Genomic DNA, 27444 nt, shown 5'->3' on the forward strand with positions numbered 1-27444 from the left:
GAGATAATGTGAAGTGTTTTTGTTGTTGTGGTGCTTGCGTAGTGTTTCTAGATGAATCTGTTCGATAGTGTGGGCTCATTACACCCACGCCTGTTCCTATCGGCTGTCCGCGGCTGCTTATTCAATTTATTCGCAGCTAACCTCTTTCTCAGGGGCTGTTCCTCTATCCGCAACCTAAGGACGCGCTGTGTAGTGGTGATAGGCACCCACCCGTCCGATCTGGACGACAAGGCCCTAAACCCGCTTAGGGTAGCGGCATTGTAACAGATATTATGTGCCTAGGGAGGAAAAAACTTGGACAGTCTATATCTCGTGTAAATTTTCACCCGAGCCGAAGGCGATGATTGCAAACACGAGGTATGGGCTGTTCAATTTTTCTTCCGTGGTGTGTATACTATTTTTCTTCACACCAGCACCGAAGATGCACAGTCCCCTCCAGGCGCCCAGGAGGGAATGTGGTACTTTCGGTGCAGGTGTGTATTGTCTGCAACTGCAACCATACGAGAATCGCTTACCTCGCGCACTTGTATATTGATCCATATATTTTTTAATATGACGTGCGCGAAAACGCGCTTTTTTAGCAGGCTCGTTTTTTGTGTAGCATGTGCAAAAGCAACGGCATGTTACACGCCATATTATATGCTTCGTGCAACGTCAAATGATCTATAGTGTTTCGAGCATGGAAATTAACGATCCTGAGAAACCGCGTTTCGCGCACGAATGTAAACGTTGTAGATATTCTTAAAACTCGACGTTCTACGGTGACAAATATTTTGTCGAAACGCTTTAGCGAAGGACAAGTCCTCAATAACGGTTTTTAAAGGAGATAACCAACACAAATTTTAGATATAGCGAGCGTCGATCATGTGCATGACGAGCGCGAAGTGTTTTGCGTGCCTTGCGATACAAGGCGGCAAGCCACCGCGGCCGTCATGGCCGCGCGTGACGCGCTAGTTGGTGTACGATATTTCTGCTTGAATTTTCTATTGGACTTGTTTTATATATTGAGTTTGTTTAGAAAATCTCAGCCGGCAAACTTGTTGGCACAGCGAGCTGCACCGCGATGCCTTGATTCATGTGCGAAATCTAAGGTTTTTACGTTATTCTTGATCAAATGCTTCTAATGTTAGAATTATCCAGCTCCGCTGTAAAAACATTCACGATTCAAGGGGGTTTCAAACCCAACTTTTACCGACCGAGTCGACTGAACAGATGCATGAAAAAAAATGACTTGAAACTAAATAAATACAATGAATTATGATAAACCAAGAGTTAGTTGCCCTTCCTTTTATAAACATCTATCACTGTGCCAATTTTCGTTCAAATGCCATTTATTATTGCGTTAATATTTTTATTCGAAACTTATCACAGCCATAGATATTTATAAAAAGAAGGGCAACTAAATGCCCTGCTTGCGTTTATTTAAACCAAATACAATAATTAATAATATTTTTATAATTTTTGAAATGTGGTAACTAAAAATTAGTTTCGGGATTAGCAATAAGAAGCTTTCAATTTTTATATTAGTATAGTTTACGTATAAATCTCTGAAATGTCGTGAGTAAAGAGCCTCAGACCAAAATAACCGCCGTATCGAAGTAATTCATATTTTACATCATTATGAGAATACAATTGTTTTGACTTATAATATAAGCCGGCACCTGACAAAGGAATAACAGGATCAGTCGTAATTTCTTGAATGTCAATCAAGGGAACAGTGGCTTGGCCGAAGTCTAAACTGTCTTCTGACCTTGATATTCTTATACATCGGTTAGTTATATAATAGTTATCATATTCAGCGTCCATCCAATCGAAGGGACCGTTTGAATATTTTCTGCAACATAATAATTGCCAGGATTTTTTTCATGCGTTTTTCAGAAACACAAGATTTTTCATAATATAACTCACGCTGGCTTGTTAATATTACTAATCCACGTAGAATTTTCGGCGATGAGATATCCGGTTTCAGGATCGTAGGGTGTAAGCTGAATCTCTAACTTCAGGTATCTCTCCAGGTCCCAATTAAATTTGCCTCTTAAAAACACCGTTCGCGGACCAACGGCAAACCTTAAACCAGTAAGAAGGTAGTTCGACTTGTTGGCTGATTTGTTGGCATCCAGGTCATCAAGACAGACGGTTTTGCTGCGGCTTTCGACCGTATAGAAATCGACACCCCTTTCGTAGCCGATATCCAAAGGGCTATACTTTTCGAGAGGCTTCCAAGCTATGGAACTCGTGTTCACGAAACCATTGCTCAGCTCGCCCTGTTTGATTTGAATGTGGAACAAGTTTTGATCCTTGACAATTTTTACTCCCGTGACGATTCTGTAAAACGTCGAAAGCAATCAAGTTTATTAAAACAATCGCTATTTAATTGCAACTGTACAAGAGAATCGATATAACAAACATATCTCACTTATTGTTGGCCACATCGGATGTGACCGGTCTCAGGTTAAAGTGCCGATCGATGTCGTCAGCTGGATCTTCGCATGTGCAATATTCAAAAACACTGCAATGAGGAAGAGATAAGTAACTATTTTTAAAGGTAATTGTTTTGTTGCAGCGAATATTGGGGTTTCCCCATAATATCCAATTTTGTCTTCCAATTTTAGGACTTACAAGGAATTTGTATCGTTTTTCGCTCATCTCGTCCTGAAAGTATCGTCGTATAAATGTAACAACCAATGTCGCGTTTTTTTTTTATTTTTTTAAAGAGCAAAACATACTGCGAGACAAATAGAATAATCTTTTTTGTCAGAGACGAGGATTGATCGACACTCAAATAGTTCTCCCTGGCAGCGGCGCTGGAAGGGTGTACACACGCCCGTGTCCCAAGTGATGTCCTCAGAGGGTATTTTTTCATACTCCAAGAGTCGCTAGTCCTTGTACGGTGATACGGTCTTACCTTGGAAGATTGGTCTCATGTCGGTGTAGGTAGAGTCTTAAATATATCCAAAATATGTGTATGTAAAAGTGACGCGAATTTTTATTTTTATTTTCATTACAATATTGCACCCAACCTCTCACAGGATCTTTGGTTTCACACATTGTTATTAGGTGTGACATGTTCGAAGCTACACTTTGGACTTGTAGATAATTGTCGGATAATCGTTTCAAGAAACCACTTTCTGCATTTGTGATACTCAGTCTGTAACTTTCTGTAAAAAGCTTAACGTTAAATTTCGCTAAACTTCGCACTCATGCGCAGTATAATAATAAAAAAATGTATGATAAAATTCACTTACGCTTTTCAAGCACCTCCATCAATCCGTATGCAAATTCAAGAATAGTCAGAAATTTCACTTCATTAGTCAAGACGATGCGAGTGTAAAATTGATAGATCTGCTGCTGAGGAGATAAAGGTAAAGTCGTGCAAAATGTTGTTTCTCGTTGCATGATACTCTACAAAAGCGTAAAAGAATACAAAAACAAAATATTAAAATCAATATATTAAAGAACGCTTGTTGTTCGAACTTAAGATTTCATAGCAAAGATCCAAACCTTCAAAGCGTGATAAACGTTTGGAAATTCGCCAAAAGGTTTGAGCGCGGAATTCTGTGAAGCATTCAGCATTGGCGCGAATTCATACACGTCATGATTGACCAACCACCTGTGATATAAATCACAAACTCTTCGTCGTAGCTCGTAAGCTCTGTGATTTCAGTGTTAAACGTATTGAAAATGTCTGTGATCGGATTGCTATAATTAAGAAGCGACTGAACGAACGGTTTGATCTCGTTAGGGATGCTTTGCAAACCGTGAGCATTTTCGTACAAAGTATGTTCGAGCAGTTCTTTGACTCCTTTCATTCGATTGTTGTCATGCGAGGATATGGTAGAGTTAAGTTCGAAAATTTTATAGACCGGTTCATAGATCCGGGCCACGTCGCGAGCGAACATCAAAGCTGCTTTGGGATGGCCAATTGTAAATGCAGCCTCATTAGTATTGCAGTGCCACACAAGGAAAAAAAAGCTGGCGAGAAGCCGAGACATTTTTAATGCTCTTAATAATTAGAGATTTCTGAAATAAAGATTGATTTTTCTTAATGCAATAGCTGTTAGAGCTTAAATAACTTTATATTTATAAAAAAGCATTAAATATCGCGTAATTCAAATTATAGTGCTTAGCTAATTTTTAACTTTCTAAAATTTCTTACGTCGCAAGTCGGTGGCAACATACGATTCCTGAGAGTAACTGTTACTTTATGCCGACAAATTGACGAGGAATGACTATAACAATTATAAAGCATGCGCGCGTGCTTCATTGAAGGCGACAAAAAGCACGACTTTTCACTTATCTGTATACATATGTACCACGTACGATAAAATCCAAATGTATTGCAGGTATAAAGGATAATAAGTTTCAACGTTAAACGATTTTTTTCACATAAGTACTAGTAAACGTATTTTTAATCATTGATTTGGGTACAATGAAATTAGGGGCTAGCATTTCATGCTACATTGTATTAAAATCACTTTTGAGGTCCTCGCGCGGTGCCAAGATCTGCCTGCGCGGATGTAGCCGACGTTCCTCGATCGGTATATAAATAGGCCGAATAGGTGCTGGCTCTTGATTTGGCGTGACTGCAGGAGACTTTGTCTTGTCTTTGCACACTTTGCCGTGTCTCAATAACTCCCAAAAATACGAAAATCGATTTTTGTATTTGCTGCATACAAACGATTCTGTCCTTGAACAATTGACGTGAACACTCCTGACGTGGGCTTCAAGATATCGTTTTCGGGAGCTCGAGTAGTCGCACTCAAAGCATTGATAGTTACACCGGACAAAGCACTTCGTTCTTAGGTGATGCTTTATGATTTGAAATATTTTGCGTCACATTTGGCACACACGTATTCTAAGAGAGAATTGCAGTCTCTGCAAATGGGTCTCAGCTGTCGACCACCGACGGTAGTTCTATTGCAGGTAGGGCAATGTCGCTTTGTCTTGATCGTTTTCTCTAAAAAAAAAAAAAAATAAATAAATAAAAGATTTTAATCAATTTTAGAATCAATTTTAGAAATCAAAAACAAATAGACTTGTGAAGTTAGCGCCCGGAATAAATAAAAATTATTATTTATTAACTTACCTTACGGAAAACGATTCCTCCTCACTTGCGGAAATAATCTTCACTCAAATTTTCACTTGCGGATTTTCCGTTTTTCAATAAATGTAAAAAGAAAATCGTCGATTCAGGCGCGGCGCTAAAACTATACTTGATGCTATTACATCGAAAAACAACATTTTGACATAAATTTTTTATTGAATTCGATTCCTCCTCATTTGCGGATTACGTAGGAATCATTATTATATGGATTATTAATTAAAATAATTTAAAAAATCATATCATAAATTTTACTCGGGAACCTGGTTTATTTTTAGTGACTTTTGTTCCGTCCGTTCCGATATTCCAATAATATCCCTAAACGTGCCTACAGGCGCTGTGGCGATAAAAGTAATGTAGAATATTACGGAAAATCGGTGTAATCTGGCCTGAATATAAGTGCATAAATCGTTTCCTCCTCACATGCGGATTATCGTCCAATAGTTGAAAGATGCCATTGAGCTGCATTATTATTGAAAAATATCGCCTAAACATCACCAGCCACATAGGCCGATGGGTTATGTAGCATCAGCTGATTATTGTTTTCGTCGTGTAGCTTTGGCTCTGCAGTAATGACTGGACGTTCTGGATCATCTCTGTTTCTCATCACGGTTTGCTGAATATTTAACATCAGATAAGTATTACTCTATCAACATTTTTACAATCTGTGTAAAATTGTTCCGGGTACTTTGTGTTTTTCTATTTTTTTTCCAGGATTTTAACGCTGCAAACAGAGTCGGATGGACGCTTTAAGGTTAGAAAATAAACACTTTACTCAAAATCATGTCTTCTTTTACTATTTCTTTTATGAATTTCAACAATAGTATTATAACAAATTTGTTTAATCTTATCAGATTCAAGTTTTATAATGTTGTCGAACATACAGTAATGAAGCTATTTTACACATCACAGGAAATTTATCCACTATTATCTTTTTGCAAACTGTTTCAGCTAATCCATCACGTATTTCCCATGTATTTTCACTATGATTGAAAATAGTAAAATAATGGGCTAAACCTCCACTAACATTTGAACCGGTGAACGCAATAAGTCCTGATAACGAGTAATTAGCATCCCTTATTTTTATAACCTTGGGAATCTCTTGAATATTGCTCGCTGTATTTGATCTAATACATTTATTTTTTTATTTTTCAGATTTTCTACTACATCATCTCTGTAACAGTCTTCTGTGTCTATTATTAAATAGGAATTAATGTTATACGTCAAACTTGCATAGTTAGAACAATTTTGGCAATACACGTTTGTATTATGTAAAGAATTTGTTATTTCTTTTTCCAAACAAGAGATACCATTTGTTATGATTGATAACAAATTAGGTACTATTACAGGTACAGTTTTTGATGATCTATATTGACAAAGATGACAATATATCTCTTGGGTGTTATTACAAGAAGATTCCGTAAGGATTGAAAACAAATTATTTACATTGTAGTTACAATTTAATTTCTTGGGCAATTCTTTTAATGTTTTAACTTGCAATATAACACGTATTCTCTCTCTCTCTGTAAAGATAGTCAATGGAACATTTGTTAATAAGATAACATAACAGTATTTTAAAAACATTCAAGTTATTACCTATATTTACTGAATTATATAATAAGTTCTACATTTCATTTTCTTTTTGTACCGTAAGAATAATAAGTTCAAATATGCTATCAAAAGGACAGGTATGGATAACTGAAATTAATACATCATTGTAATTTGTGCGATCCATCTTATTTCCATTTATCAGAAATGTGTGTTGAGATACGTCTATAGCATTTATTTGAATTATACAAGATTCTACTGGTTAATTTTGAGTTTTAATAATAGTTTTACTTGAACTTTTAGTGATATTCGGTGTAGTAACTTTTTTTGTTGAATGTTTCTTATCTGTACTACTGTAGTTTTCTCAAGTTTTGAATTAATTAAAGTCTCTTGTTTATGCAATACAGGTAATAACTTTGATTGGAATTTACTATTTTCAACAATTTTACTTTCAGTCGTTTCATGAAATGGTAGACTTTCGGAAGATTCTAAATTGGAGTTTATAATTTCTAAAATTTCACTGTTATGTAATTCTTCATTATAACTCATTTCCTGATCAATTACTTTAAGTGCCTCATTTTCACTTTTATGCAATTCTTCATTATAATTCAATTCATGATCGATTACTTCAAGTGCCTCATTTTCACTTTTATGCAATTCTTCTTTATGAGATACCGAGAGGTCTGACATTTGCATAAAACTTGATTCGTCATCTAAGGTTTCAAGTGTTTCATTTTCATCAATACAAAAATCATATTTTTCATTACCTAAACCCATCCAATTTTCATTTTGATGAAAATAACTTTCATTTAAATTTTTTTTCTCAGATTTTTTTAATGATTTTTGGCTAGATAATCCTATTCTTGCACTTCGAATTTCACTTTCTAGTTTTTTTAATTTTTTCTTGAATGTATTGATCAACATTTAATTTTTTTTTTGTAGTAGTAACGGCCACATACGACGATGCCAATGACAATCGACTGAATTTATTTTTTAATAAAGAGGTCCATAATGAAAAATGAGTGCATAATTTAATTAAATAGTTAGTAAACTCTTTACACAAATAGGCATTTGGTATGTGATAAAAACTTTCTCCACTACTGCATAAAGATTCAATGTCTTTGCTTTTTTGTTCAAAAAATTCTGTCAATTTTTCAGGTACTTTTGTATTTATTATGTCTAATATGTTACCAATTTGTGTCTTATCAAAGTTTAATGCACCCTGTGATTCAAATTTTTTAATTAAGTTTTGTCTATATCTAATGACATGCTCATTTTCGCACTCACTTAGTAAAAGAACAAATATTTCTTTTAAAGCATTCAAAAGCCCATCCCATTCGTGTATTGAACTTAAGTATAAAATACTATGCATATAGAATCTTTTTATACTATCCTTTTTAAAGCACTCTAATTCTTCCATCCATGTGAGTACACTTGTGATCGGTATATGAAATGTGCACTTTGGTAAACGATTAGAAACCAATAAATTTGAAAGAACAAGAAAACATTGCAGAAGATACTGCTCATAAGTAATTGATCCATTGAATGCATCACAAACAGCGGATAAAACTTTGTATATAGGAGGACAAAGAATTTCTTCAGGTATCGATGCACCAGATCTTATCCATTCTGAGAAGAACAGATATAATTTATCAAAACTTTCTGAAAGCATTTGACAAAATGAAAACACTTGACTTGAATCAGAAGCTCCAACAATTGTACATAAATTTATCTTTCCACTCGTATTCTTTGAAATACTTATTTCATTAATACAATCTTCCAATACCAATAATTCTAAATAGTTAATTTTTCTTAAAACTGATCTGTAAAACTGTATTTGTTCTGGACTCCACCACATACAGTAAAAATATACATAATTGATTTGACGTATAAATTTTTTAAATTGCATATCTAGTCTTAATTGATGCAACATATCTAATACATTGAAGTATTTTTGATCAGTTTTTTCTACACTTTTTTTCAGAGCTTTTTTCTTCACATCTGTTTTGGTCTTCAGAGCTTTCATCTTCACAGCTGTTTTGATCTTCAGAGCTTTCTTCTTCACAGCTTTGATCTTCAGAGCTTTCGTTATTATAGCTGTCTTTGTTACATTGCTTCAATCTATATTTCTGATCATTATTTTTTAGATTATAATTTATATCATTCTGCTCATTTTCTTCTCTTTCATTGCAATTTGTTGCATTTTTTGCATTCTCGTTATCACGAAAATACTTTAGTAGGTTCGTTTTAACATTTTGTCTGTCTTGATGAACATATTCATATATGTTCCTTCTTTTAACGTCAAGTTTTTCACTAACTTGAGTCCAAATTGCATTTGAGTCTGGTAATAAGTGTTCATTTTCATCAAATATTTCTTTAAACTTTTTCAGCTCTTCTAGCCTCACAGAATGCTGTACAGCTCGTTTACCAGCAGGCATCCTAATTTATTTAAAAAATTTAAGTTATTGTTATAAAAAAAGTTAAAATAAATAGAAATAGAAATCATTTCATTGTTTACCTAATTTATATAACCTCCTTACGTATCCTAAAACATATAAACTGTTGAAACGTTCATTCAAGTGTCACTTATGTTTATTTCAGATTTTTAATGACTTTTTATGGCACTCATTATTAAATATGTATAATGCAAATAATGTTTTTCGATATGACTCGAGCGGCCGAAAGCTCAGAGAACAGGAGCATTTTAAAAACAAGGCCGGTAACAGCTGTATCTTCCAGGATAACCAACAAAGAACAGATTTCGTGGAATAGCGCGACCAACCCAACCGTCGCTTTTTTCGTGAGAATTCGCCCATAAACTTGTAATCACAGTATAGACACAAGCTACGTCTTTTTTATAGTCAATATAAACAACTAGAATCAACTGCAGTTAAAAAGTATTTTATTTTTTGCATAAATATTAAGAATATTCAAACTTTGTTGACAATTATATATCCACCTTTGCGTTTGTATTATTCTTTTAAGATTTGTCAAATTGAGGTTATGTTCACATCTAATTCGAATAGTTTGTAACTATTATCCATTTTTTAATTCAGGATATTTGATAAAACTTGTATTAATGGAATATGATAGTGTTATTGCTAACTTGTTGAAAAATTACCATAATATGATGAATAATATATTCTAAACAATAATATAAATTATGTGATTTTTTTACAGATCAATCGCATCTTGAGATATTAACTATCTTATAGCTATTTGTTACTTAGATGAACAACTACACTTTTATAATGTTTGAAACGTCTTTTTTTATTAAATTTTTTTTTTTACATGGCATTTGGAACTCGAAAGTTCAACGCCTCATCTACGCAAGCCTTCCACGCTGCCCTATCTTGTGTCAACCCCACCCAAGATGCACCTCTCCGATCGACACCCACCCGGCCTATTTCTACTAGATCCGCTTTTACGTTGTCCTCCCATCTACGTCTAGGTCTACCTAGAGGTCGCGTTACCATCGGCCTGCCCTTCATGACATGCGCTGCCGTACGGTCGTCTCCCATTCTCGCTACGTGCCCTGCCCATCCCAATCTGCGCGATTTTATTATTCTGATAATATTTGGTGACGCGTACAGATTGTGTAACTCATCATTGTGTAGTCTCCTCCATTCCCCGGTTCCTCATCTTTCTGCGGCCCGTATATTTTTCGCAAGACTTTATTTTCAAATACCCTAAAACGGTTGTCCGCCTGCTTAGTGAGAGCCCACGTTTCGCCCCCGTACAGAACCACCGGCAGTATTATTGTCCTGTATATTCTTATTTTAACGTTTTTAGACAACAGCCTCGACTTAAGTAAATTACTCACGGCGTAGAAGCAAGCATTACCCGAATGGAGTCTCTTATTTATTTTGACATTAATCTCGTTTCTATCATTTATGGTCGTACCCAGATACCTGAATTCGCTAACCTTTTCAAAAGTAAAATTCCCAACTCTGAGATCTTCCTCCCCTCTGCAGATGCCTAGCTTATCCACAATCATGTACTTTGTTTTTGATTCACTCACTTCTAACCCTGTATACTCCACCAATTTTTTTATTAAATACAATTGATAATTCACGGTATAGTACAAACAATGTTTCCATAGTATATATATGATTTATACACACTGATATAAATAAAATTGTTAAAATATATCTAATATTTTATGTCTTACAGCAATGCCTCGTTGCTCAGCAGTGTCGGTTGATCAAATTTTCGAGATCTTGCAAAAAAAAATTGTTTTTGATAAAAAGAAAAAAAAGCTATAGACAATTGCTCAAAAATTGAATTTACAATTTCCTTTGATAAAATAGAATGGTAAAGGATTGAACCAATATTGCGAAAAGGAAATAAGTACTGCCTGAAGGATGGTCACACGTTATAGTTCAGAAGATCTGCTCATGTGAGCAGATACCTTGTCCTTATAGTTTTGAGAAAGGATATGTAACTCGTAAAGATGATTCTATCAAGCTTATTGGATATTGCAAGGAATGTGGAAATTCTATGAGAGGAATTTGTCTTTACATGACATCTGCAGAAAACTATACATTCCAGATTAGCACACAAGACTCTAGATCTATTAGACATTTTACTAAAAGACCTCTATCCGGACCTTTAAGAGAGGAGTGTCAAAAGATTCTTATGCATGAAAAAGCGTTAAAATTCAAGAGGCATGAAGCTGAGAAAAATATCGCTTATGGAAATGTTGAAGGACCACTTGTTCACACAACTCCTGTGTTGCGAAAAGCAAGACAGGATGGTATTTTTAAAGCCTACGGTGTAAAATCTACTAAAAAATATTGTTGATGCAATAATTTCAATGAAATTTGATTAAAAATGGTCTCCAATAATTAAACAAATTGGAGATTTTCCATTTAACGTTGTATTTTGGTCTCCTGAGTAGATGGATCTTTGGAACACTATTAACTCTAAAGAAGATGTCACTATATCTCTTGACGCATCTGGACGTTTTGTGAAAAAAATAAGGATTGGAAGTGAAGTTTCGTCACATATATTTTTATATATTATAAGTGCATCAATTGGTGGAAAAATTTATCCAGTTTTTCAATTTTTATCTGAATATCATGCAGCAATTTTTTTAAAAGATTGCTTGAGCTTATGGCTTGAATCCGGTGCCTCAAAACCTCAGCAACTAGTAACAGATCGATCGAGTGCTCTTCAAAATGCTGTATGCCTAGCCTTCAATAATTGTTCATACAAAGAATATTTGTTAGCATGCCATAACAAATTTTTAGGACTAAGAGATGATTTGCCAAAATGTTTTGATAAATACTCACCGAACATTAAAGATTTTTACTTGAGAATTATTTCATATCTAAGTACGTCAACATCTTATCAAGATTTTATAAAAGTAGTAAAACTAGTTTTCATTGTCTGCTTAAGTCCTGGAATTGGAGGTGATTCATGTGAAGTGGCTCGAAGTTCTTCATATTTGTTTAGTGTTATAAAAACTCATGAATGTAAGTATTGCGAAGAGTCATGTACCTGTGATTTCTGTAATGAAAAGAAATTAAATGACGATGAATTGTCGGAGGAAGATGATCTTAACAGCATTGAAACTGAAATAGAGAACTTAAGATTAAGCGCGATGAAGTATATTGCTGAAACCAATAAAAATGATTTTTATTGTCCTGATCTGGTTAAGAATTTCAAAGATTTATGTTCTGAGTATCCCACGTGGACAAACATATTGACAGAGTCTTACAGCTCTAAGATTACCGTAGCTTCATCAGGTCGTTCAGAATCATTATTCAGCGATATGAGACATATAACAAATATACGTAGACCTATTTCAGGTCATTTATTTATAGCAATGTATTGCGTTTTTCTTGATGGTTCAATGAAACTTGGAAAAGCGTACCTTGTAAATGAAAAATTAATGTCTCCAACCATTAGAAAATCTTTGTCTTTGAATAGTTCCAAGCTTGCAGGATGTACTGATCTTGACAACTCTATAACTCAAAGTAACGTTACGAAGAAAAGAGGAAAATATTTAGAACCATGCTCCGACATTCAAATTCAATATAGTCAATCTAAAATAAAATCATCTAAAGATATTATTGTGAATGGTATTTTGCGAAGACCTATTGAACATAACAAAATTGTATACGCGTATACAAGTTCCTGCTTATTTGACAGTATAATGGAACTATGCATTTCAGCATATGGAAGTTACGCTTCTTATGAAACTATTGTTAATGATACTTGCCAAAATAAATCATGTTTTGGAGCAGTGATGATAGAATACTTATTAACTGGAAAACAAAAAGTATTTTATAAAAAACGATTTGATTTATGTTTCAAATATTTTGATGTAAAACATGGTATTTTGTATTACAAAAAATCTATTGGTCATCTAATTCAGCAATTTTTTAATGAATGCACAACAGATGTTTTTTATGTGCTATTGCAACCAAAAACAATATCAGAAATACTAAATCTGAACAAACTTGATTGTTACATACAGGAATATACTTTAGATACACATTTATCAAAGTATATTTTTATTGATATGCAAAATTTTTCTGAAAGTCAAACCTTTAATATATTAAACATGCCTGAAAAACTAATGATACACAAAAAAAATTTTATGTTAGTTGGCGTAATAGCTTATAGTGCATCAAAATTTAGCACTTTAGTACATTATACGACTTATTGTAGATCTGTTAAGAATAATTGGTATTTGAAAGATGATCTGGCAAAAACAACTCAATACCTAAAAAAAAAAAGTATACACACATTAAAAATAGCTATTGTGATGTACGTAGAAATTTGATAACATGTTATATGAAAAAAAGTTGCGTACTACGTTAAAAGTTAGTTAATTATTCTTCTTGCAAAAACACAGTTGATAAGAGTACAATTGGTAATCTGAAAATGTATAAATAAATTAAATAGTAAAAGAAGACATGATTTTGAGTAAAATGTTTATTTTCTAACCTTAAAGCGTCCTTCCGAAACTGTGTTTCCAGCGTTAAAATCCTGGAAAAAAAAAATAGAAAAACACAAAGTACCCGGAATGATTTTACACAGATTGTAAAAATGTTGATAGAGTAATACTTATCTGATGTTAAATATTCAGCAAACCGTGATGAGAAACAGAGATGATCCAGAACGTCCAGTCATTACTGCAGAGCCAAAGCTACACGACGAAAACAATAATCAGCTGATGCTACATAACCCATCGGCCTATGTGGCTGGTGATGTTTAGGCGATATTTTTCAATAATAATGCAGCTCAATGGCATCTTTCAACTATTGGACGATAATCCGCATGTGAGGAGGAAACGATTTATGCACTTATATTCAGGCCAGATTACACCGATTTTCCGTAATATTCTACATTACTTTTATCGCCACAGCGCCTGTAGGCACGTTTAGGGATATTATTGGAATATCGGAACGGACGGAACAAAAGTCACTAAAAATAAACCAGGTTCCCGAGTAAAATTTATGATATGATTTTTTAAATTATTTTAATTAATAATCCATATAATAATGATTCCTACGTAATCCGCAAATGAGGAGGAATCGAATTCAATAAAAAATTTATGTCAAAATGTTGTTTTTCGATGTAATAGCATCAAGTATAGTTTTAGCGCCGCGCCTGAATCGACGATTTTCTTTTTACATTTATTGAAAAACGGAAAATCCGCAAGTGAAAATTTGAGTGAAGATTATTTCCGCAAGTGAGGAGGAATCGTTTTCCGTAAGGTAAGTTAATAAATAATAATATTTATTTATTCCGGGCGCTAACTTCACAAGTCTAAAACAAATCAAAAAATTCTAACGATACTTTTGACGCATGCGCACTACATGAGCCAATCATATTGACGCATTCTTGGCTTCACTTCATCCGGTCATGACTTTTTTATATAGGGACAAGTCTAAAACAAATCAAAAAATTCTAACGATACTTTTGACGCATGCGCACTACATGAGCCAATCATATTGACGCATTCTTGGCTTCACTTCATCCGGTCATGACTTTTTTATATAGGGATTCCCTTTACAGTTCAGACACCTGAATACCCCTTCTTTTTCCTGTTCATCTTGACCGCATGGACAAATTTCACATGACGATCGTGGTGTTCTTTTATCGGGCTTGAGTACTCACATTCGGAGAATGTATAGCTAGTACGGCAGAAGCATTTGGTTTTCAGATGATACTGTATTCTGGAAAGAGACGAGTATCGCGCGCCACATTTGGCGCACTCGAAAAGAAGATACGACTCGCATTGGTTGCATTTTTTGCCGTAGCTTTTCCCGGTTATTTTGACAATCACTTTGCACTTCGAACAGTATCGCTTTATTTTCACTAAAATAGATATGATTAACTTAGATGCGTTTTACAGTATTATACTATCACTGATAAATTGTATAATGATTAGTTTATTATATATACTTTGACCACATTTGTTGGATTTATTATTCTCTTCTCGGTTCTTGTTTAGAAAGGAGTCTGGTAGTCGTTTCAGAATCACTCTTGCACTAGTTAACTGATTTATTAGTTTCTGAACATTAACCATCATTTCCGACCCTGTTGAAAATAATAACGTCATTTTATGACGTCATTTGACGCTACAAATTGGAACCTTTTATGACGTCATTATTTTCAACAGGCTGTACTTCTAAATACTTATACTCTTATAGTATATTGTGTACCAAGGGCATAAAGTGGGCTTTTTTAGGCCGAGTGTGCGGTACTCGTCTGCGGCTCGTAAACGCCCTCGCCTTCGGCTCGAGCTAACTCGCCTTGACTCGTACTGCAAAATCCACACTCGGCCTAAAAAAGCCCACTTTACGCCCTTGGTACACAATATACTATTAAAAAATACCAGATTCAATTTCAATATGCTCAGCGGTATCGTTACGTCGGCTGAAATAATCAAGTAATGACGTTTGCTTGTGTTTAATTTTCTTTCCATTGATTTCTGTGCTTTCGATTCATTATCTCATTGCATCCGTGCATCGCAATTCTCACCTGGAATGCAAAGTTTTCGACGCCTCATTAATATTATTTGCCATATTATTCGTCAAACATAATATGTGTTCACATACTAATTGATTATTGCATAAAAAGCATATCTGTATATAAGTTTGATAACTCTTCCTTTACCTATTCCTACATCGGTAAATAAATTGACCATTACGATTAATACTGGAACTAGCACAATTTCACGCACTAAAATACACTAACCCTCTTAAATAAATAAACAAGTATCATAAGAAATGCACTGGGCTGAACTGTTTGCACTTGCAGCAGAGGTGTTTGAATGCGCTCAGTATATGCGTTGCATTTTATGCGAGTAGGTAATTTAATGATACGCCTAAGGCTCACGTTTTATTGATAATGTATGTACTTCGGAGAATGAGCCGCTGCTGTCGGGTCAACAGAAAATGCTCGAAGCAAAAAGTCTCTGCTTCGCACTGAATGTACACCAGTAACTTATATCTGATATATGTGTGTGTGTGTGTGTGTGTATATATATGTATATATATCTTCCTATATTATATAGTCATTTTGGCAAGACTCCCCCCCACCACCCCTCCACCACCCCCCACTACCCCCCCCCCCCCCACCACCCCCCCACCTTGGCCCCCCCACCAAAACACGTAAAATTCTTTCATTTTTCTGTTATTTTCGAAAATCTCAAAAAAACACCCCCCCCACCCCGCCTGGCCCCCCACCACCCCCCCACCAAATAACATGACTGCTCTCTGCGTTATCGGGCTTGAGACCGTTATACTTTCACAACGCTATTGCGTAGTAAAATAAGGCCGCATTAACAGTCCAATTAAATACAAATTTATAACATATTATGATTAAATAGATTTAAATTGGATAATATTAAATAGAATTAAGGTTTAGGTTAAGGTAAGAAGTATCAGTTCCAAGAGAACCAGATATTGAAGATCTCTAATTTTATTTAAGTTATAAGATTAAAGTTAATTATTAATAACGTGTAAATAAGTTAGGGAATAATTGAGTTCAAAGAACTCAAAGAACCATCAGAAAGTATAATCATTATAGATGATTCACTGATTGAATAAACAACAAAATGGACAAGATAAGCGAGATCAAAGACCTCGATGAATTTTCAGGTAATATGAGTAGTCAGACAGAACTAGAGAGACAGAATAAAGAGACAGTTTTCCAAATAATTTAATTTTCAGGATCACCTCACGTCTCCCAATGGCGCGCAACTCGAAAAGTCTATCATTTTATAGATGCCTTTTGCGGCACAAAGATTTAAACATTAAGAACATTAAAAAAAATTAAAATTAATTTAAAAAAAAATATATATATAAATTCAAATAATGAATTTCAAGCGTCAGAAAACTTCAAAAACTAGCTAAAACTATTTTAAATGCCATTAATAGTAGAAGTTCAATGTTAAACAATACTTTTACTTCCAGTAACAGGTTTTCTTATACAATAAGATCGATCATTTTCAACCATCCAGAACATAATTATCAGTTCATGAAAATAAAATTTTGAAGATAAAATCACACAGAAACTACAATAGGGGGTTGGCGAGCGAAGCGAGCAGGGGGGCGGAGCCCCACTAGTATATATATATATATATATATATATATATATATATATTCTTGATAGGAGTGGTGTAGGGACAATGGGGACAGTTGGGGGTCTCGTCTGGAGAACATTTGCTGCGTATGTGGTAGACGATACTACTGTACTTGTCATAGAGTTTTAAACATTTGGGACAGCGGAAAGGCATATTTTTATTGCATTTGGGACATTTTTGCTGTAAGTAATTCTTGCCTTTTGCGATTTTGAAAGATTTGTCGCACTTTTCGCAATAGTGCTTGATGATAACATTTAATGTTGCTAAAAGAAAAAAAAATTATATCATACTGACTGAGATGTATTCACGTTTCATTAGCAATTAAAGAGATTGTGAAAAGTTTGCCTTTTGGAAATTATGTTAAGTGATAAACTTACTGCTTGTATCCGCATTTTTCGGAGTTTTCTTAATGCTTCGGCCACTTTTGGTACTGCTATCTTCACTCTCTACATCCTTATCGTTCGCCGTTTTTGTTTGAACACTTTTTCTTTTTGTTCATCTTGATCTTTAGCTTCATCTTTCGGTTGTAAGGAACTATCTGCAAATTTAAAAAAAGGTGGCGTATATGATAGGTAAATTTATAAAAATGTCTATAAAGAAGTCACATTAAGAAGTAAATTACCATTATTTTTCTTTGCTTCAACTGCATTGATATCAATATCGTCTTGATGCTCAACAGTATAATTAATCTTTTGATGCACATTGCTTTGACCTTCTTTGTTCTCTGAAGTGCCTAATGCATCATCTTCCTCGTCACAACCTATGTCCAGTTCAGCTTTGTAATGATATTCTTGTGGAATAGATGGGCTGGGCAAAACTTCTGCAGGATTTAAACTGTTTCTTTTTCTTTTTACATTTATTGTTTAAATAAATATGATTAAATAAATATGCTTAAATAGAACGATACAATTACGTTGACCTTTCTCTATCTTCAGATCGTATGGACAAAAAGTAAATCAATATTTTTCTTTACTGTAGTTTCTTTATCACTTAAAACTTCTGTTTTGATTTCAGTTGTCGGTTTCAATAGTATTTCTGCAGGATTCAAAGACGTTAAAAATTACAGAATATAGGTATTGAAAATACAATGTACTGCGGAATCATACCATCTGCCTTATTTTCACTATTAGCATCATCAAATTCGTCAAAAATTTCTGTAGAAAAAGATTATATTTTTAACACTGAAATATATTGTTTAATTGCGATTATTTTGATAACACTTTCCTGTTTTTATCGAAAAATTTTCCATTTCCTTTATTTGTTGTGAAACGATATTTATTTATTTTCGGAATTAGTGCAAATTACTTCATTAACATTAAATTGTCTCGATACTAGCAAAATTTGCTTATATGTAGTCCCTGAGTTCGGCGTTTGCAAACTGTCAGAATAACGTATCATACTCTGATTCGGTAAGACGAGGTTTGGATAAGAATATGAAAACCTTTTGCTTTCCAGGAAGTTTAACTACCTGGTACATATCGTTTAAAATTCTGTAAAACCCTTGTTATCGTAATCCATGGAATTGTTTTGTATATATTATAAACTAACCGTTTCATAATTGTATTTTAAAAACAATATAACACGTATGGTTTTTTTCATAGCTTACGTGAAATTAAATATTTATCCATTTCTTAAATCAGTATAAATCGCTTCGTTTTATTCAACAAGTAATTTAAATTTATTTATATCGTCTGTGAGCATAGAGTCGGAAAACTGTCAGGAAAATATGCTTTGTCGGTATTTCAATTATTTCGATATAATGACGGGATTACATTTTAAACTATGATTAAAATTTATAAAAAATGATTTGTTTGATGGATATTATTCAAAATTATATATTTATTGTCAAAAAATATTTTTGCTTTATGTGTATACTGTATCGTTTATTTATAAAAACCATTTTAATAGATATTTTCAATATAAAAATATCAACATAATCTTTAATTTTACATTTGTACTTACGGAACATGTCTCATCTTTCTAAAATGCAAATTCAATTAAACTTAGACATCATGTAAGGCATACACTCTATTTACATAAAATTATTTAATTAGTACTACTTCTTCTCAAAATAGTCCTAGTGATGCATGTTTATTGTGCTTGGCATGTTTCATTATTTCTGACTTAACATAGTTCGAGTAGTTGCAGAGAGTGCAAGTAAATTCGGTCGTCGGGAAACACTGGCTCTGCAAATGATAAAACAAGCTCACCGTGTGCTTGTACGCCTTCTCACATTTCTGGCATTTATGATGCAACTCGATTTTGTTACAATGACCACAAAAACTTTTCACGCAGTTGCTGCCTTCGTACGTTCTTTTACACTTTGGACAGTATCTGGTAGCCATTTCGGTAATCTTCGGAACTGAAAAGTAATATAAGTTATGTATTTGAAGTCCAATGAAATCGGTTTTTATAAATTTAAAAGACCCATTAAAAAGAATAACGTACTGTTTTCTGTGATTCTTTTTTCAATTATATCGATACCATTCACACTGAAGAGAACGCCTTAAAAATTGCAACAAAGAAAAATGTTAACAAGTGGATTTTTTGGTGCGATTGAGAAAAAATAATCATAAATTAAAATATACAAGTGTATACCATTGCCATTGTCTTGAGCTTCTTGAATAGTCTTGATAGTTTCCTCCTTTGACGCAATTATTTCATCTGCAATGAAGAAATAAGAGGAGAATAAAACATGACCAATATCAAAATATCTAATCAAAAAATTTTTTATACCTTTGACATTACTCTCAGCTTCCTGAACAGGAACAATCGGCTTGACTGTTTCCGTTTTTCCGGTAGATTTGATACGTTTACAACGCTTTTTATGAGCGTTAATATCTGACTTACTCTTGCCGCGGAAGCCGCAGTATCGGCACCCATAGAGGGCTTTTGATTCACAGTACTTAAAGTGTCTCTTGAACTGACCACAATCGTCTATTTTTTTCTTACAGTACTTGCATGGAATTAAATTAATTCTTAAACAAGACCGTAGGTGACTTTTAGCGTTATAGTAGTTACTAATCGGTTTATTGCATTTCTTGCACTTGAAGTAAATGGTCGCTTCGCAATTTGAACATTTCTTATCTATATTCTCGCTTATTTTAATTTCCTGATTGCATAGTGGACAGCAAGCTTCCAACATATCTATTGGAATTAAGTTGGAAGAAAGAAACGTGGGTGGGGTGTGTTTACCATTAACAGAATCTGGCTTTTTGTTCTCTGTGTCAGAAACTTCTTCCCTTGGTTTTTGAGTATTTTCTGCAGTACGTAAGTTATTTGAAATGAAATCACTGTAATTATTCTTGTCAACTTCAGAATGATTCATCAAGTGTTTTTTCAAATTTTGAGTGTACTTGGTTTTGTAAGAACAAAGTTTACAGAATAAATTTGGTTTCACCCCACAAAATTTGAAATGCCTGGAAAGACTATCAGAATTTTTACTTTTTTTACCACATTTGGAACATTCTAGTAAAGGTTTTGGTTTTTTAGATATGTGCCTATTCTTGATGTGTCTTTTCATTAAATATTTAACTGTGCTTTTGTAGCTGCAATTACAGCACTGGTATACAGCTCCAGGACTGCATTTACTTTCTAGGTGATATTTCATAGATTCCCAACTTTGGTATTGTTTGCTGCATTTTTTGCAACTTAAAATCAACAGCGATTCACACCAATTACACCTTGGTGAGTAATGCGCTGGTACGCCTTTTTTTGTTTTGTTGCATGTAAGACAGAGATATTTAATCACACTTGATGTCTCTGAAAGTTATAAATTGTTTATATAATTAGTTTTAATATAGTAGCTCACGAATTTATCATCAATTATTTTTAAGTGCTGTGACTTTCTACTCCAATACTTACTTGATTGTACTTTATATTTGACAGAATATCCAACTGAATTAGCATTCACTTTAGTTTTTAATTTATCTGTGAAGAAAATTAAGAAAGATTAAATTGAAATAAATTTAAAATATTTAGAGATTAATTATACTAAAGACTTACTAGGTATCAGTTTATTTTCACTTGATTTCAAAGTATTATTAGGTAAATATCCAGATTCTCTAGTTTTACAGGCTTTTAAATGATTCGTTAAGTTACAGCGGTATTTGAACATTTTTCCACAAATTTCACACCTATTACTATTTTGACCTTGATAAAATTCTTCCAGATATACTCTCTGTATATTTTGATGCACATATTTTTTATGTTTAGTTAATGCAATTCTAGAATTAGTTGCATAATCACAGCTAGAGCATTGAATGTACAACGTGGTCTCGTCACATTTTGTCTTTAAATGAATCTGCATTCCACGGTAGCTTGTATACTGTGTTCTACATGTCATGCACTTGAAAAGCAATAAAGTTCCACATTGCCTACAATACTTGTCTCTAATTCTGTGATTCTCAACTGTAGCATTACATGAAGAACAAAAAGGTTTGCTGATTTTTGAAGCTCCTATAACATAAATATTTGTTTAAGTGAATTGTTTTACAATTGACTAACAACCAAAATGTAATGCATTAACAATCAGTTCTCCATTCATTTGAATTTAAAAAATCGACTTACTTTTTTTTCCTGGTTCTTTGAAAAAGAATTCATCATCATCATAATTATCATCATTATCATTGCATTGATTATTACTCTCATTTTCCTTGTCGGCATGTCCTGATGAGACTAAACGTAGGTGTCCTTTTATGGATGGCAGCTTTTGTACAACGACAGTTGCACTTGACAGCTGAGCAATCAGTTTCTTCACATCTATGATTGCATCAGTAACATTTGCTAGAATGAGATATTATATCTTTATACTCTATCGTTTTACACTTAGGAACTGTAAACTTACCATTTTTCATCATCAACATCTTGTTGGTGTACTTTCTTTATTTTATTTGGTAATATATACTTATACAGCTAAAGTTGCTTTTAATCTTGTTTGCTACTGCAGATTTGTATTTCTAACAATATAGGTATATCACTTGTATGGAAAATGATGTACTATCATAATAACAACAACATTGTTGGTATCTCAAGTCAATTACACTCAAAAATTAAAGATCAAAACTAGAATATCATCCTAACCAATCAATCAGTCAATTACTTTATTCACATTAAAAATATTCTACATTACTTATTTACCGCATCGAACAAAACAAAACACCACAAATTTGACAAGACTTATCCCTCCCTATTCTTCTACTATTCCGAAACTCTAAGGTGCACATATGATTCTAATACGAGATTGTTGATTGTTCACATATTATTATAACTTAGCATACACAAACGCGGATTTTTACCAAACAAACACAATACAACAACACGCGCCATTTGATAATCAATGGCGACTGGCGGTTGATAACCACCTGTTTTCAAACTTTTCTTTGCCGGTCATCACAATTATTGTTAATTATGGAGAGTATAGACTCTATAACCTAACTCCGGGCAGCTCCGGGTAACGCGTGTAATCCCGCGCGCATACATTGTATATATATTTAACTATATCAGATGGTAACATTATTTTACACTCTGTCGGTAAGTGCGCGGAAAATTTAAAATTCATGTTCCGTTATGTGAAAGTAATTACATAATTTGTTATAGCTATTGCACGATTGACCTTAATAGCATTATTCAAAAGTAGTATATACTACGTACAAGTAAACGACGCGTTAATAAATTAATCATATAAATAATTGCACATTAAACTCATGCCCGCACCAATGAAATGAAGTTTATAAAAGTAATTTCGTTTAGACTAAAATATTGAGAGGTGAGTAAAAATATAACGCAATTTTTTCAATTTTCTCACTTACATATAGTTCTCGAGTGAAAAAGGCGAGTTTTAAAACAGATCGCTTATATTAAAACTAATTCTTGAGTAACCTACATTATACAGTATGACAAGCTCGATTATATATTAGTAGTCTCAATTCGAGTGAACCGTAGCCATGTGCCTCTTGATATTGTACGCGAATTTCGTCTTGAAATCACAAACTTGACACTTCATCATGGGCACGTTTTCAACACTACAGAGTTTCTTGTGCCCCCTGAGACTCGACCTATCGGCAAACTCTTTTCCGCACACTGTACACACGTGTCGTTGAATTTTTCCATCGACAGCATCAGCCGACGACGTCATGGTGTGATACAACTTCAGATGTTCGATCAGGTTGAAAATCGCGTTGGCCTTGTAAGGGCAAAACAGGCACTTCTTACTATCTTTTGGAAGCCTGATGCAGTGGGGACAGTGAAATTGTCGTTCTTGGAACAACTCGTCGCAGCCGCTCTTCAGATGATGCACTATGCAGCTGTGCTTCGAGAAGACGTCCTGACATTTCAGACAGGTAAACTCGATCGGATTTGTGCAACGGGGACAATTCTCCGAGTGAGTAACCCTGATGGTTTTGCGGCACTTCGGACACTTTCGTTCGATCAAGTTCGAGTCGGCTGAAAATTTATAGCGACGTGCGATTGCACAAATCATCGATACTTGAATTTATCATTACTTTTTGTTAGCTCGATTGAAACGTTTGCTGTTAGTAACGCCAACCGAAAACTTACTTTCCACTTTATTGCCACGAGCAGCAGCTTGGCTCGTCTTACTATCAGCCTTACAGTCAACCAGGTGTTTCTTCAGAGTCATCTCCCGTTTGAACTCCGTCTTACACTTTGAGCACTTCAACTTTTCAACCACGTTTTCCTTGTTCGAGTGTCTACGATCGACGTGAAGCTTCAGGTTGGAATTAAACGGCGTTTTGTAATCGCAAAATTCGCACTTCAACTGCTTGTCGACGCTGCACTTGGTCTTTCGATGATTCGTCAAGGTGTGATAGCTTTCGAACTGGCTGTCGCAAGTGACGCACAGGAAGATCAGAATTTTGTTGCACTTCGAGCACTTCAAGTCGCTTCGAATTGAGAAGCTGTCGACGCTTGTTTTGCACTTGGAACAGTATCCCTTGAATTTCGAGGATGGATCTTTCCTTGTGGTTTTGCTTGACTGTGGCGCGATTTCTACTTTGGGTATTCTGGTGCTGGTTTTGCGTTTCAAGTTTGATGGCACAGCTGGTAGCAAGGACGATGGAAGCCTTTCCAGGACGACTTTTGCATTGAATATATTTTTCATTCCGTCGGGTAGCTTGATGGCTGTCGTTGAGATCGCGACTTCTGAAAAAAAAATTGAAGTATAGTTTTATACCTTTGATTCGTCTTGTAGAGTTTGGCGAGATAAAAAAAAAGAACGATTTATGTACCTTTTTTTGGTTCCACCTGCGGTTTTCGTACTTCACTAGGTGTGTTCTTGGAGCTGGCAGGTGACATGTACTGCATCAAAGTCGTCTGGTTTTTCGGGAGTCTTTTTGGATTCTTCTTTTTTCCATTTTTAGTTTTAGGCGTCGACTCAACGTTCTCCTTGATATTTTGATCGACGATCTCTTTCATGACAACGTCAGGATCTTCGGCACCTAGAATGTTAACATTTTGAAACGATTTCCTATGAAGGATTCTTTTTTAATTAAGTTTGATCACTAACGTATACCTTTGTAGAAGTTACGTATTATCGGCGATTTTCTCGGTAAGCTCTTCCTAGAATTATCTTTTCCATTAACGTTATTCGAGTCGTGGTTTTCGTCGTTTTCAATTTCATCATCTGAAACAATGAGTCGTCATAATGCGTGAATCCCATCAAATGGCAAAGAATAAAAAGAAAATTGAGGAAAGACTTACGAGATTCGTCAGAAAGTTTCAATTCAAAATCTTCCATCCAGCTACTGGTCTCGTGAGGATCCATAATAGCTTTGGTTTCTTGAACGCCTGTCGCGTGAATATTCTTTTCTAAAACAGAAATTAAGGCCTTTTCAAATTATCTGCTATAGATTTGATATCACAGCTGTCTTTATCGGTTGTTACATCATACCTGCACTTATCGTTGCATCAGAGTTTGAGTTTTTGTATTTGGCAATGCGATTTTGCGCTTGGATTATCCGTTCCTCGGCTGCTGAAGGTAGGCCCGTCGTGATTTTATCTGAAATAATGTCACGCATCGTTTAATTGAAACGAAGGAAAAAGGTCAATTGTTCTAAGATCTGATGTTCATTACCTGAGCCATTGAGAATAACAGGTGTCATCTCTGGCCAGCAATCGCATTCATTCAGAGAAAGATTATAATTATTTTCATTCTCAGAGTACGAAGCACTGGTTACTCCGGAATTGCCTGGACATATCAATATTTTATTTGAATTAGATTATTAAAGAGAAAGCATGTGAAATACAATGTAATATACCTGTTTTATATAAATTTGGAATTCGTAATTGCCTGTCAGTTAAGATGTCTGCGGTTTGGCGAAAATAAAATAAAATTGTGATACAAAGTTGAAATTTTACGCTTACATTTTACATTTTATTTAACAGTATTATAGTGCACATACCGAATTTCATTACTGGCTTGACTCTTGTTGCAGCAGCATCGCGATCCTTATTGCTAGCAATACAGTTGTTGTTGTCTTCTTCTGGCTTCTGTTTACCTAAATATGAAACGAATATGTCGTAGCTGAATTTCTAAATAGCTAAAATTGCAGGTTTTGATTTTTGAACAGACGAAACATTAAAGAGTTATTTTTCTGTTTTAACTGATTTTGATTCAAGTAATCAATTAATAAACACACGATGTATTGCAAGAATAGCATAATCAATATTTTACATATAACGTTCCTTAAAATTTAACTACATGATTTTATCATTGAAAATAAAACAATTACCTGCTAGCAATTCTGCCATTGTATTCAATGCACTTCGTAGAGCACTTTTCGCGCAATAAGTACTTCAATGATACACGTAAAACTCAAATTTAAGCAACCGAATAATTTGCTAGGTTATTAATCGTGGAGAAAGGTATAGCACTTATACGATTTGTGGCAGCGGTATTGAATATAGCTCGCACTCAAAGGTATTACAGACTTCTAAGAAAGACACGTGTACGCGGTTGCGTGTGCGCATGAACTGGATTTTTAAAATTTTGAAACTTAGTTAATGAACCGATTTTCTTTTATAAACTTTGTGTATATAATGAGAATTGATCTTCTCTTGTAATTATTTTAACATAATGGTTTGGGGTTAAAAGATAGTGGATATATGATCTAACAAAAATCACCAGCAAGAAATACTGGATTCGAAAATTCGAACACGCAGCACAATGTAAAACAAGTGAATTAACAAAAATTAAATTTTTTTTGTAAGCGTGTATTATTATTATCAGAAAATTGATCCATGTATAAGCAACATTATGTTAAATATGAAAAAGATAAATGATATTTATAAAATCAAACAAGAATTCTAAAAGTACATGAAATAGTCTGTCGGTTATTATTGAGGCTTTTTTAAAGAAAATAAATTGAGGCATTTTATTGCATATTATGTGTTATTATCATATATGAAGTACATTTAGTATAAATGAAAAGATCGCCAGATTCGACAGCAACTATACAAAGCTTGAAATCCGAGAATACATCAATTTCGATCGAGGCGCAGGGGAAATATAGTAAATGGATATAACGATAATTACATACAATTGTATGAAATCAAATAAAGATTTAAGTGTTGAAAACAAAACCAATTTAGCTGTTGAGTTCCACCTTAATTATTGCTCAAATCTACACATTCGGATTGTTAATTGAATGTTTTCATAACATTAGAAAAGAAGCATACATATATGGGCAATATAATCTAAAATTCATCATGACTCATTTAAGAATTTCACAAATATTATATCTTTGTACAAGTTTTTTTTATAATTTATCATAAATCACGTACACATTGTTCTATTGAGCGCATGAGACATATAAATAATCCACAATAAAAGAAAATAAACTAAAATTTGTTATATTCAATTTGTTATTTACAGTATTAACTATTTCTGACGCAACACATACATTTTAAGTAGTTCTTTCGTATCGAATTAAATTGCATTTAATCGATATGATTATTTCTGTTCTGCTTTTTTTTGCTTGCATCCAACTCATCTACACGACGTCGCGTTACTTACAATCTATTAGAATAGCGTCTCGCTCTTTTCGCAGTTTGGATGAGCAAGTAATTAAAATCGTTATCCGCTTCCGAAATCAATTCCGATTTTATCTCGGATTTGACGCGGGACCGTTTTAGCTACCTCGACGATTTTACAGGTCTATTTTTTTTATTT

At 34.1% G+C, this 27444-nt stretch overlaps 5 protein-coding genes and 1 long non-coding RNA gene across 8 annotated transcripts; 1 reads left to right on the forward strand and 5 right to left on the reverse strand.

Moving 5' to 3' along the window:
- Nucleotides 1-1255: 1255 nt before the first annotated feature.
- LOC107981885 lies at nt 1256-2646 on the reverse strand. Its single transcript, XM_016988672.2, has 3 exons — nt 2417-2646; nt 1909-2325; nt 1256-1834 (listed from the first exon to the last, which is right to left on the reverse strand). Exons 1-3 carry the CDS (start codon nt 2644-2646, stop codon nt 1534-1536), a joined length of 948 nt encoding a protein of 315 aa, XP_016844161.1. The 3' UTR covers nt 1256-1533.
- Nucleotides 2418-4231, reverse strand: LOC107981886. 2 transcript variants are annotated; one of them, XM_031929192.1, is made up of 7 exons: nt 4157-4231; nt 3502-4020; nt 3246-3402; nt 3021-3158; nt 2727-2941; nt 2620-2652; nt 2418-2509 (listed from the first exon to the last, which is right to left on the reverse strand). In XM_031929192.1, the coding sequence occupies exons 2-5, from the start codon at nt 3571-3573 to the stop codon at nt 2877-2879; spliced, it is 432 nt and encodes a 143-aa protein (XP_031785052.1). In that variant the 5' UTR covers nt 3574-4020; nt 4157-4231; the 3' UTR covers nt 2418-2509; nt 2620-2652; nt 2727-2876. The 2 variants fall into 2 exon arrangements, with proteins under 2 accessions (XP_031785052.1, XP_016844162.1); XM_016988673.2 differs by lacking the exons at nt 2418-2509; nt 2620-2652 and having other exon boundaries at nt 2688-3158.
- A 1600-nt stretch (nt 4232-5831) lies between these two features.
- Nucleotides 5832-7416, forward strand: LOC116417211. The gene is made up of 3 exons (XR_004227511.2): nt 5832-5855; nt 6053-6164; nt 6257-7416. It is a non-coding gene; the product is annotated as an uncharacterized LOC116417211 (long non-coding RNA).
- Nucleotides 7417-8039: 623 nt separating this feature from the next.
- Nucleotides 8040-9532, reverse strand: LOC103317790 (GATA zinc finger domain-containing protein 24-like). Its single transcript, XM_008217007.3, has 2 exons — nt 9168-9532; nt 8040-9088 (listed from the first exon to the last, which is right to left on the reverse strand). The coding sequence occupies exon 2, from the start codon at nt 9085-9087 to the stop codon at nt 8608-8610; it is 480 nt and encodes a 159-aa protein (XP_008215229.2). The 5' UTR covers nt 9088; nt 9168-9532; the 3' UTR covers nt 8040-8607.
- An 8356-nt stretch (nt 9533-17888) lies between these two features.
- LOC100677810 (zinc finger protein 142-like) lies at nt 17889-22240 on the reverse strand. Its single transcript, XM_003424636.5, has 8 exons — nt 22102-22240; nt 21825-22040; nt 21261-21713; nt 21120-21185; nt 19992-21017; nt 19854-19919; nt 19704-19760; nt 17889-19617 (listed from the first exon to the last, which is right to left on the reverse strand). The coding sequence occupies exons 1-8, from the start codon at nt 22118-22120 to the stop codon at nt 19322-19324; spliced, it is 2199 nt and encodes a 732-aa protein (XP_003424684.1). The 5' UTR covers nt 22121-22240; the 3' UTR covers nt 17889-19321.
- An 87-nt stretch (nt 22241-22327) lies between these two features.
- Nucleotides 22328-26191, reverse strand: LOC100680530 (zinc finger protein 711-like). 2 transcript variants are annotated; one of them, XM_008219187.3, is made up of 10 exons: nt 26006-26191; nt 25676-25771; nt 25532-25579; nt 25348-25461; nt 25165-25272; nt 24975-25082; nt 24787-24897; nt 24503-24712; nt 23814-24416; nt 22328-23699 (listed from the first exon to the last, which is right to left on the reverse strand). In XM_008219187.3, exons 1-10 carry the CDS (start codon nt 26022-26024, stop codon nt 23179-23181), a joined length of 1938 nt encoding a protein of 645 aa, XP_008217409.1. In that variant the 5' UTR covers nt 26025-26191; the 3' UTR covers nt 22328-23178. The 2 variants fall into 2 exon arrangements, with proteins under 2 accessions (XP_008217409.1, XP_003424683.1); XM_003424635.4 differs by lacking the exon at nt 25532-25579.
- Between the last annotated feature and the right edge of the window lie 1253 nt (nt 26192-27444).

Source organism: Nasonia vitripennis, chromosome 4 (assembly GCF_009193385.2).
Source record: "Nasonia vitripennis strain AsymCx chromosome 4, Nvit_psr_1.1, whole genome shotgun sequence".
Lineage (NCBI taxonomy): Eukaryota > Metazoa > Arthropoda > Insecta > Hymenoptera > Pteromalidae > Nasonia > Nasonia vitripennis.

Coding starts and splice junctions, on each gene's coding strand:
- LOC107981886 (XM_016988673.2), bottom strand. CDS start 3,573: ATGCTGAATGCTTCACAGAATTCCGCGCTCAAACCTTTTGGCGAATTT. Junction 3,403..3,501: donor ACGTTTATCACGCTTTGAAG/GTTTGGATCTTT, acceptor ACGCTTTTGTAG/AGTATCATGCAACGAGAAAC. Junction 3,159..3,245: donor GATGGAGGTGCTTGAAAAGC/GTAAGTGAATTT, acceptor AGCTTTTTACAG/AAAGTTACAGACTGAGTATC.
- LOC107981885 (XM_016988672.2), bottom strand. CDS start 2,646: ATGAGCGAAAAACGATACAAATTCCTTGTAAGTCCTAAAATTGGAAGA. Junction 2,326..2,416: donor TCCGATGTGGCCAACAATAA/GTGAGATATGTT, acceptor GACGTTTTACAG/AATCGTCACGGGAGTAAAAA. Junction 1,835..1,908: donor AGTAATATTAACAAGCCAGC/GTGAGTTATATT, acceptor ATTATGTTGCAG/AAAATATTCAAACGGTCCCT.
- LOC100677810 (XM_003424636.5), bottom strand. Junction 21,714..21,824: donor CAAAGAACCAGGAAAAAAAA/GTAAGTCGATTT, acceptor TTTATGTTATAG/GAGCTTCAAAAATCAGCAAA. Junction 21,018..21,119: donor CAAATATAAAGTACAATCAA/GTAAGTATTGGA, acceptor TATAACTTTCAG/AGACATCAAGTGTGATTAAA.
- LOC103317790 (XM_008217007.3), bottom strand. CDS start 9,087: ATGCCTGCTGGTAAACGAGCTGTACAGCATTCTGTGAGGCTAGAAGAG.
- LOC100680530 (XM_008219187.3), bottom strand. Junction 25,273..25,347: donor TGTTATTCTCAATGGCTCAG/GTAATGAACATC, acceptor ACATTATTTCAG/ATAAAATCACGACGGGCCTA. Junction 23,700..23,813: donor TCGTGGCAATAAAGTGGAAA/GTAAGTTTTCGG, acceptor ATAAATTTTCAG/CCGACTCGAACTTGATCGAA.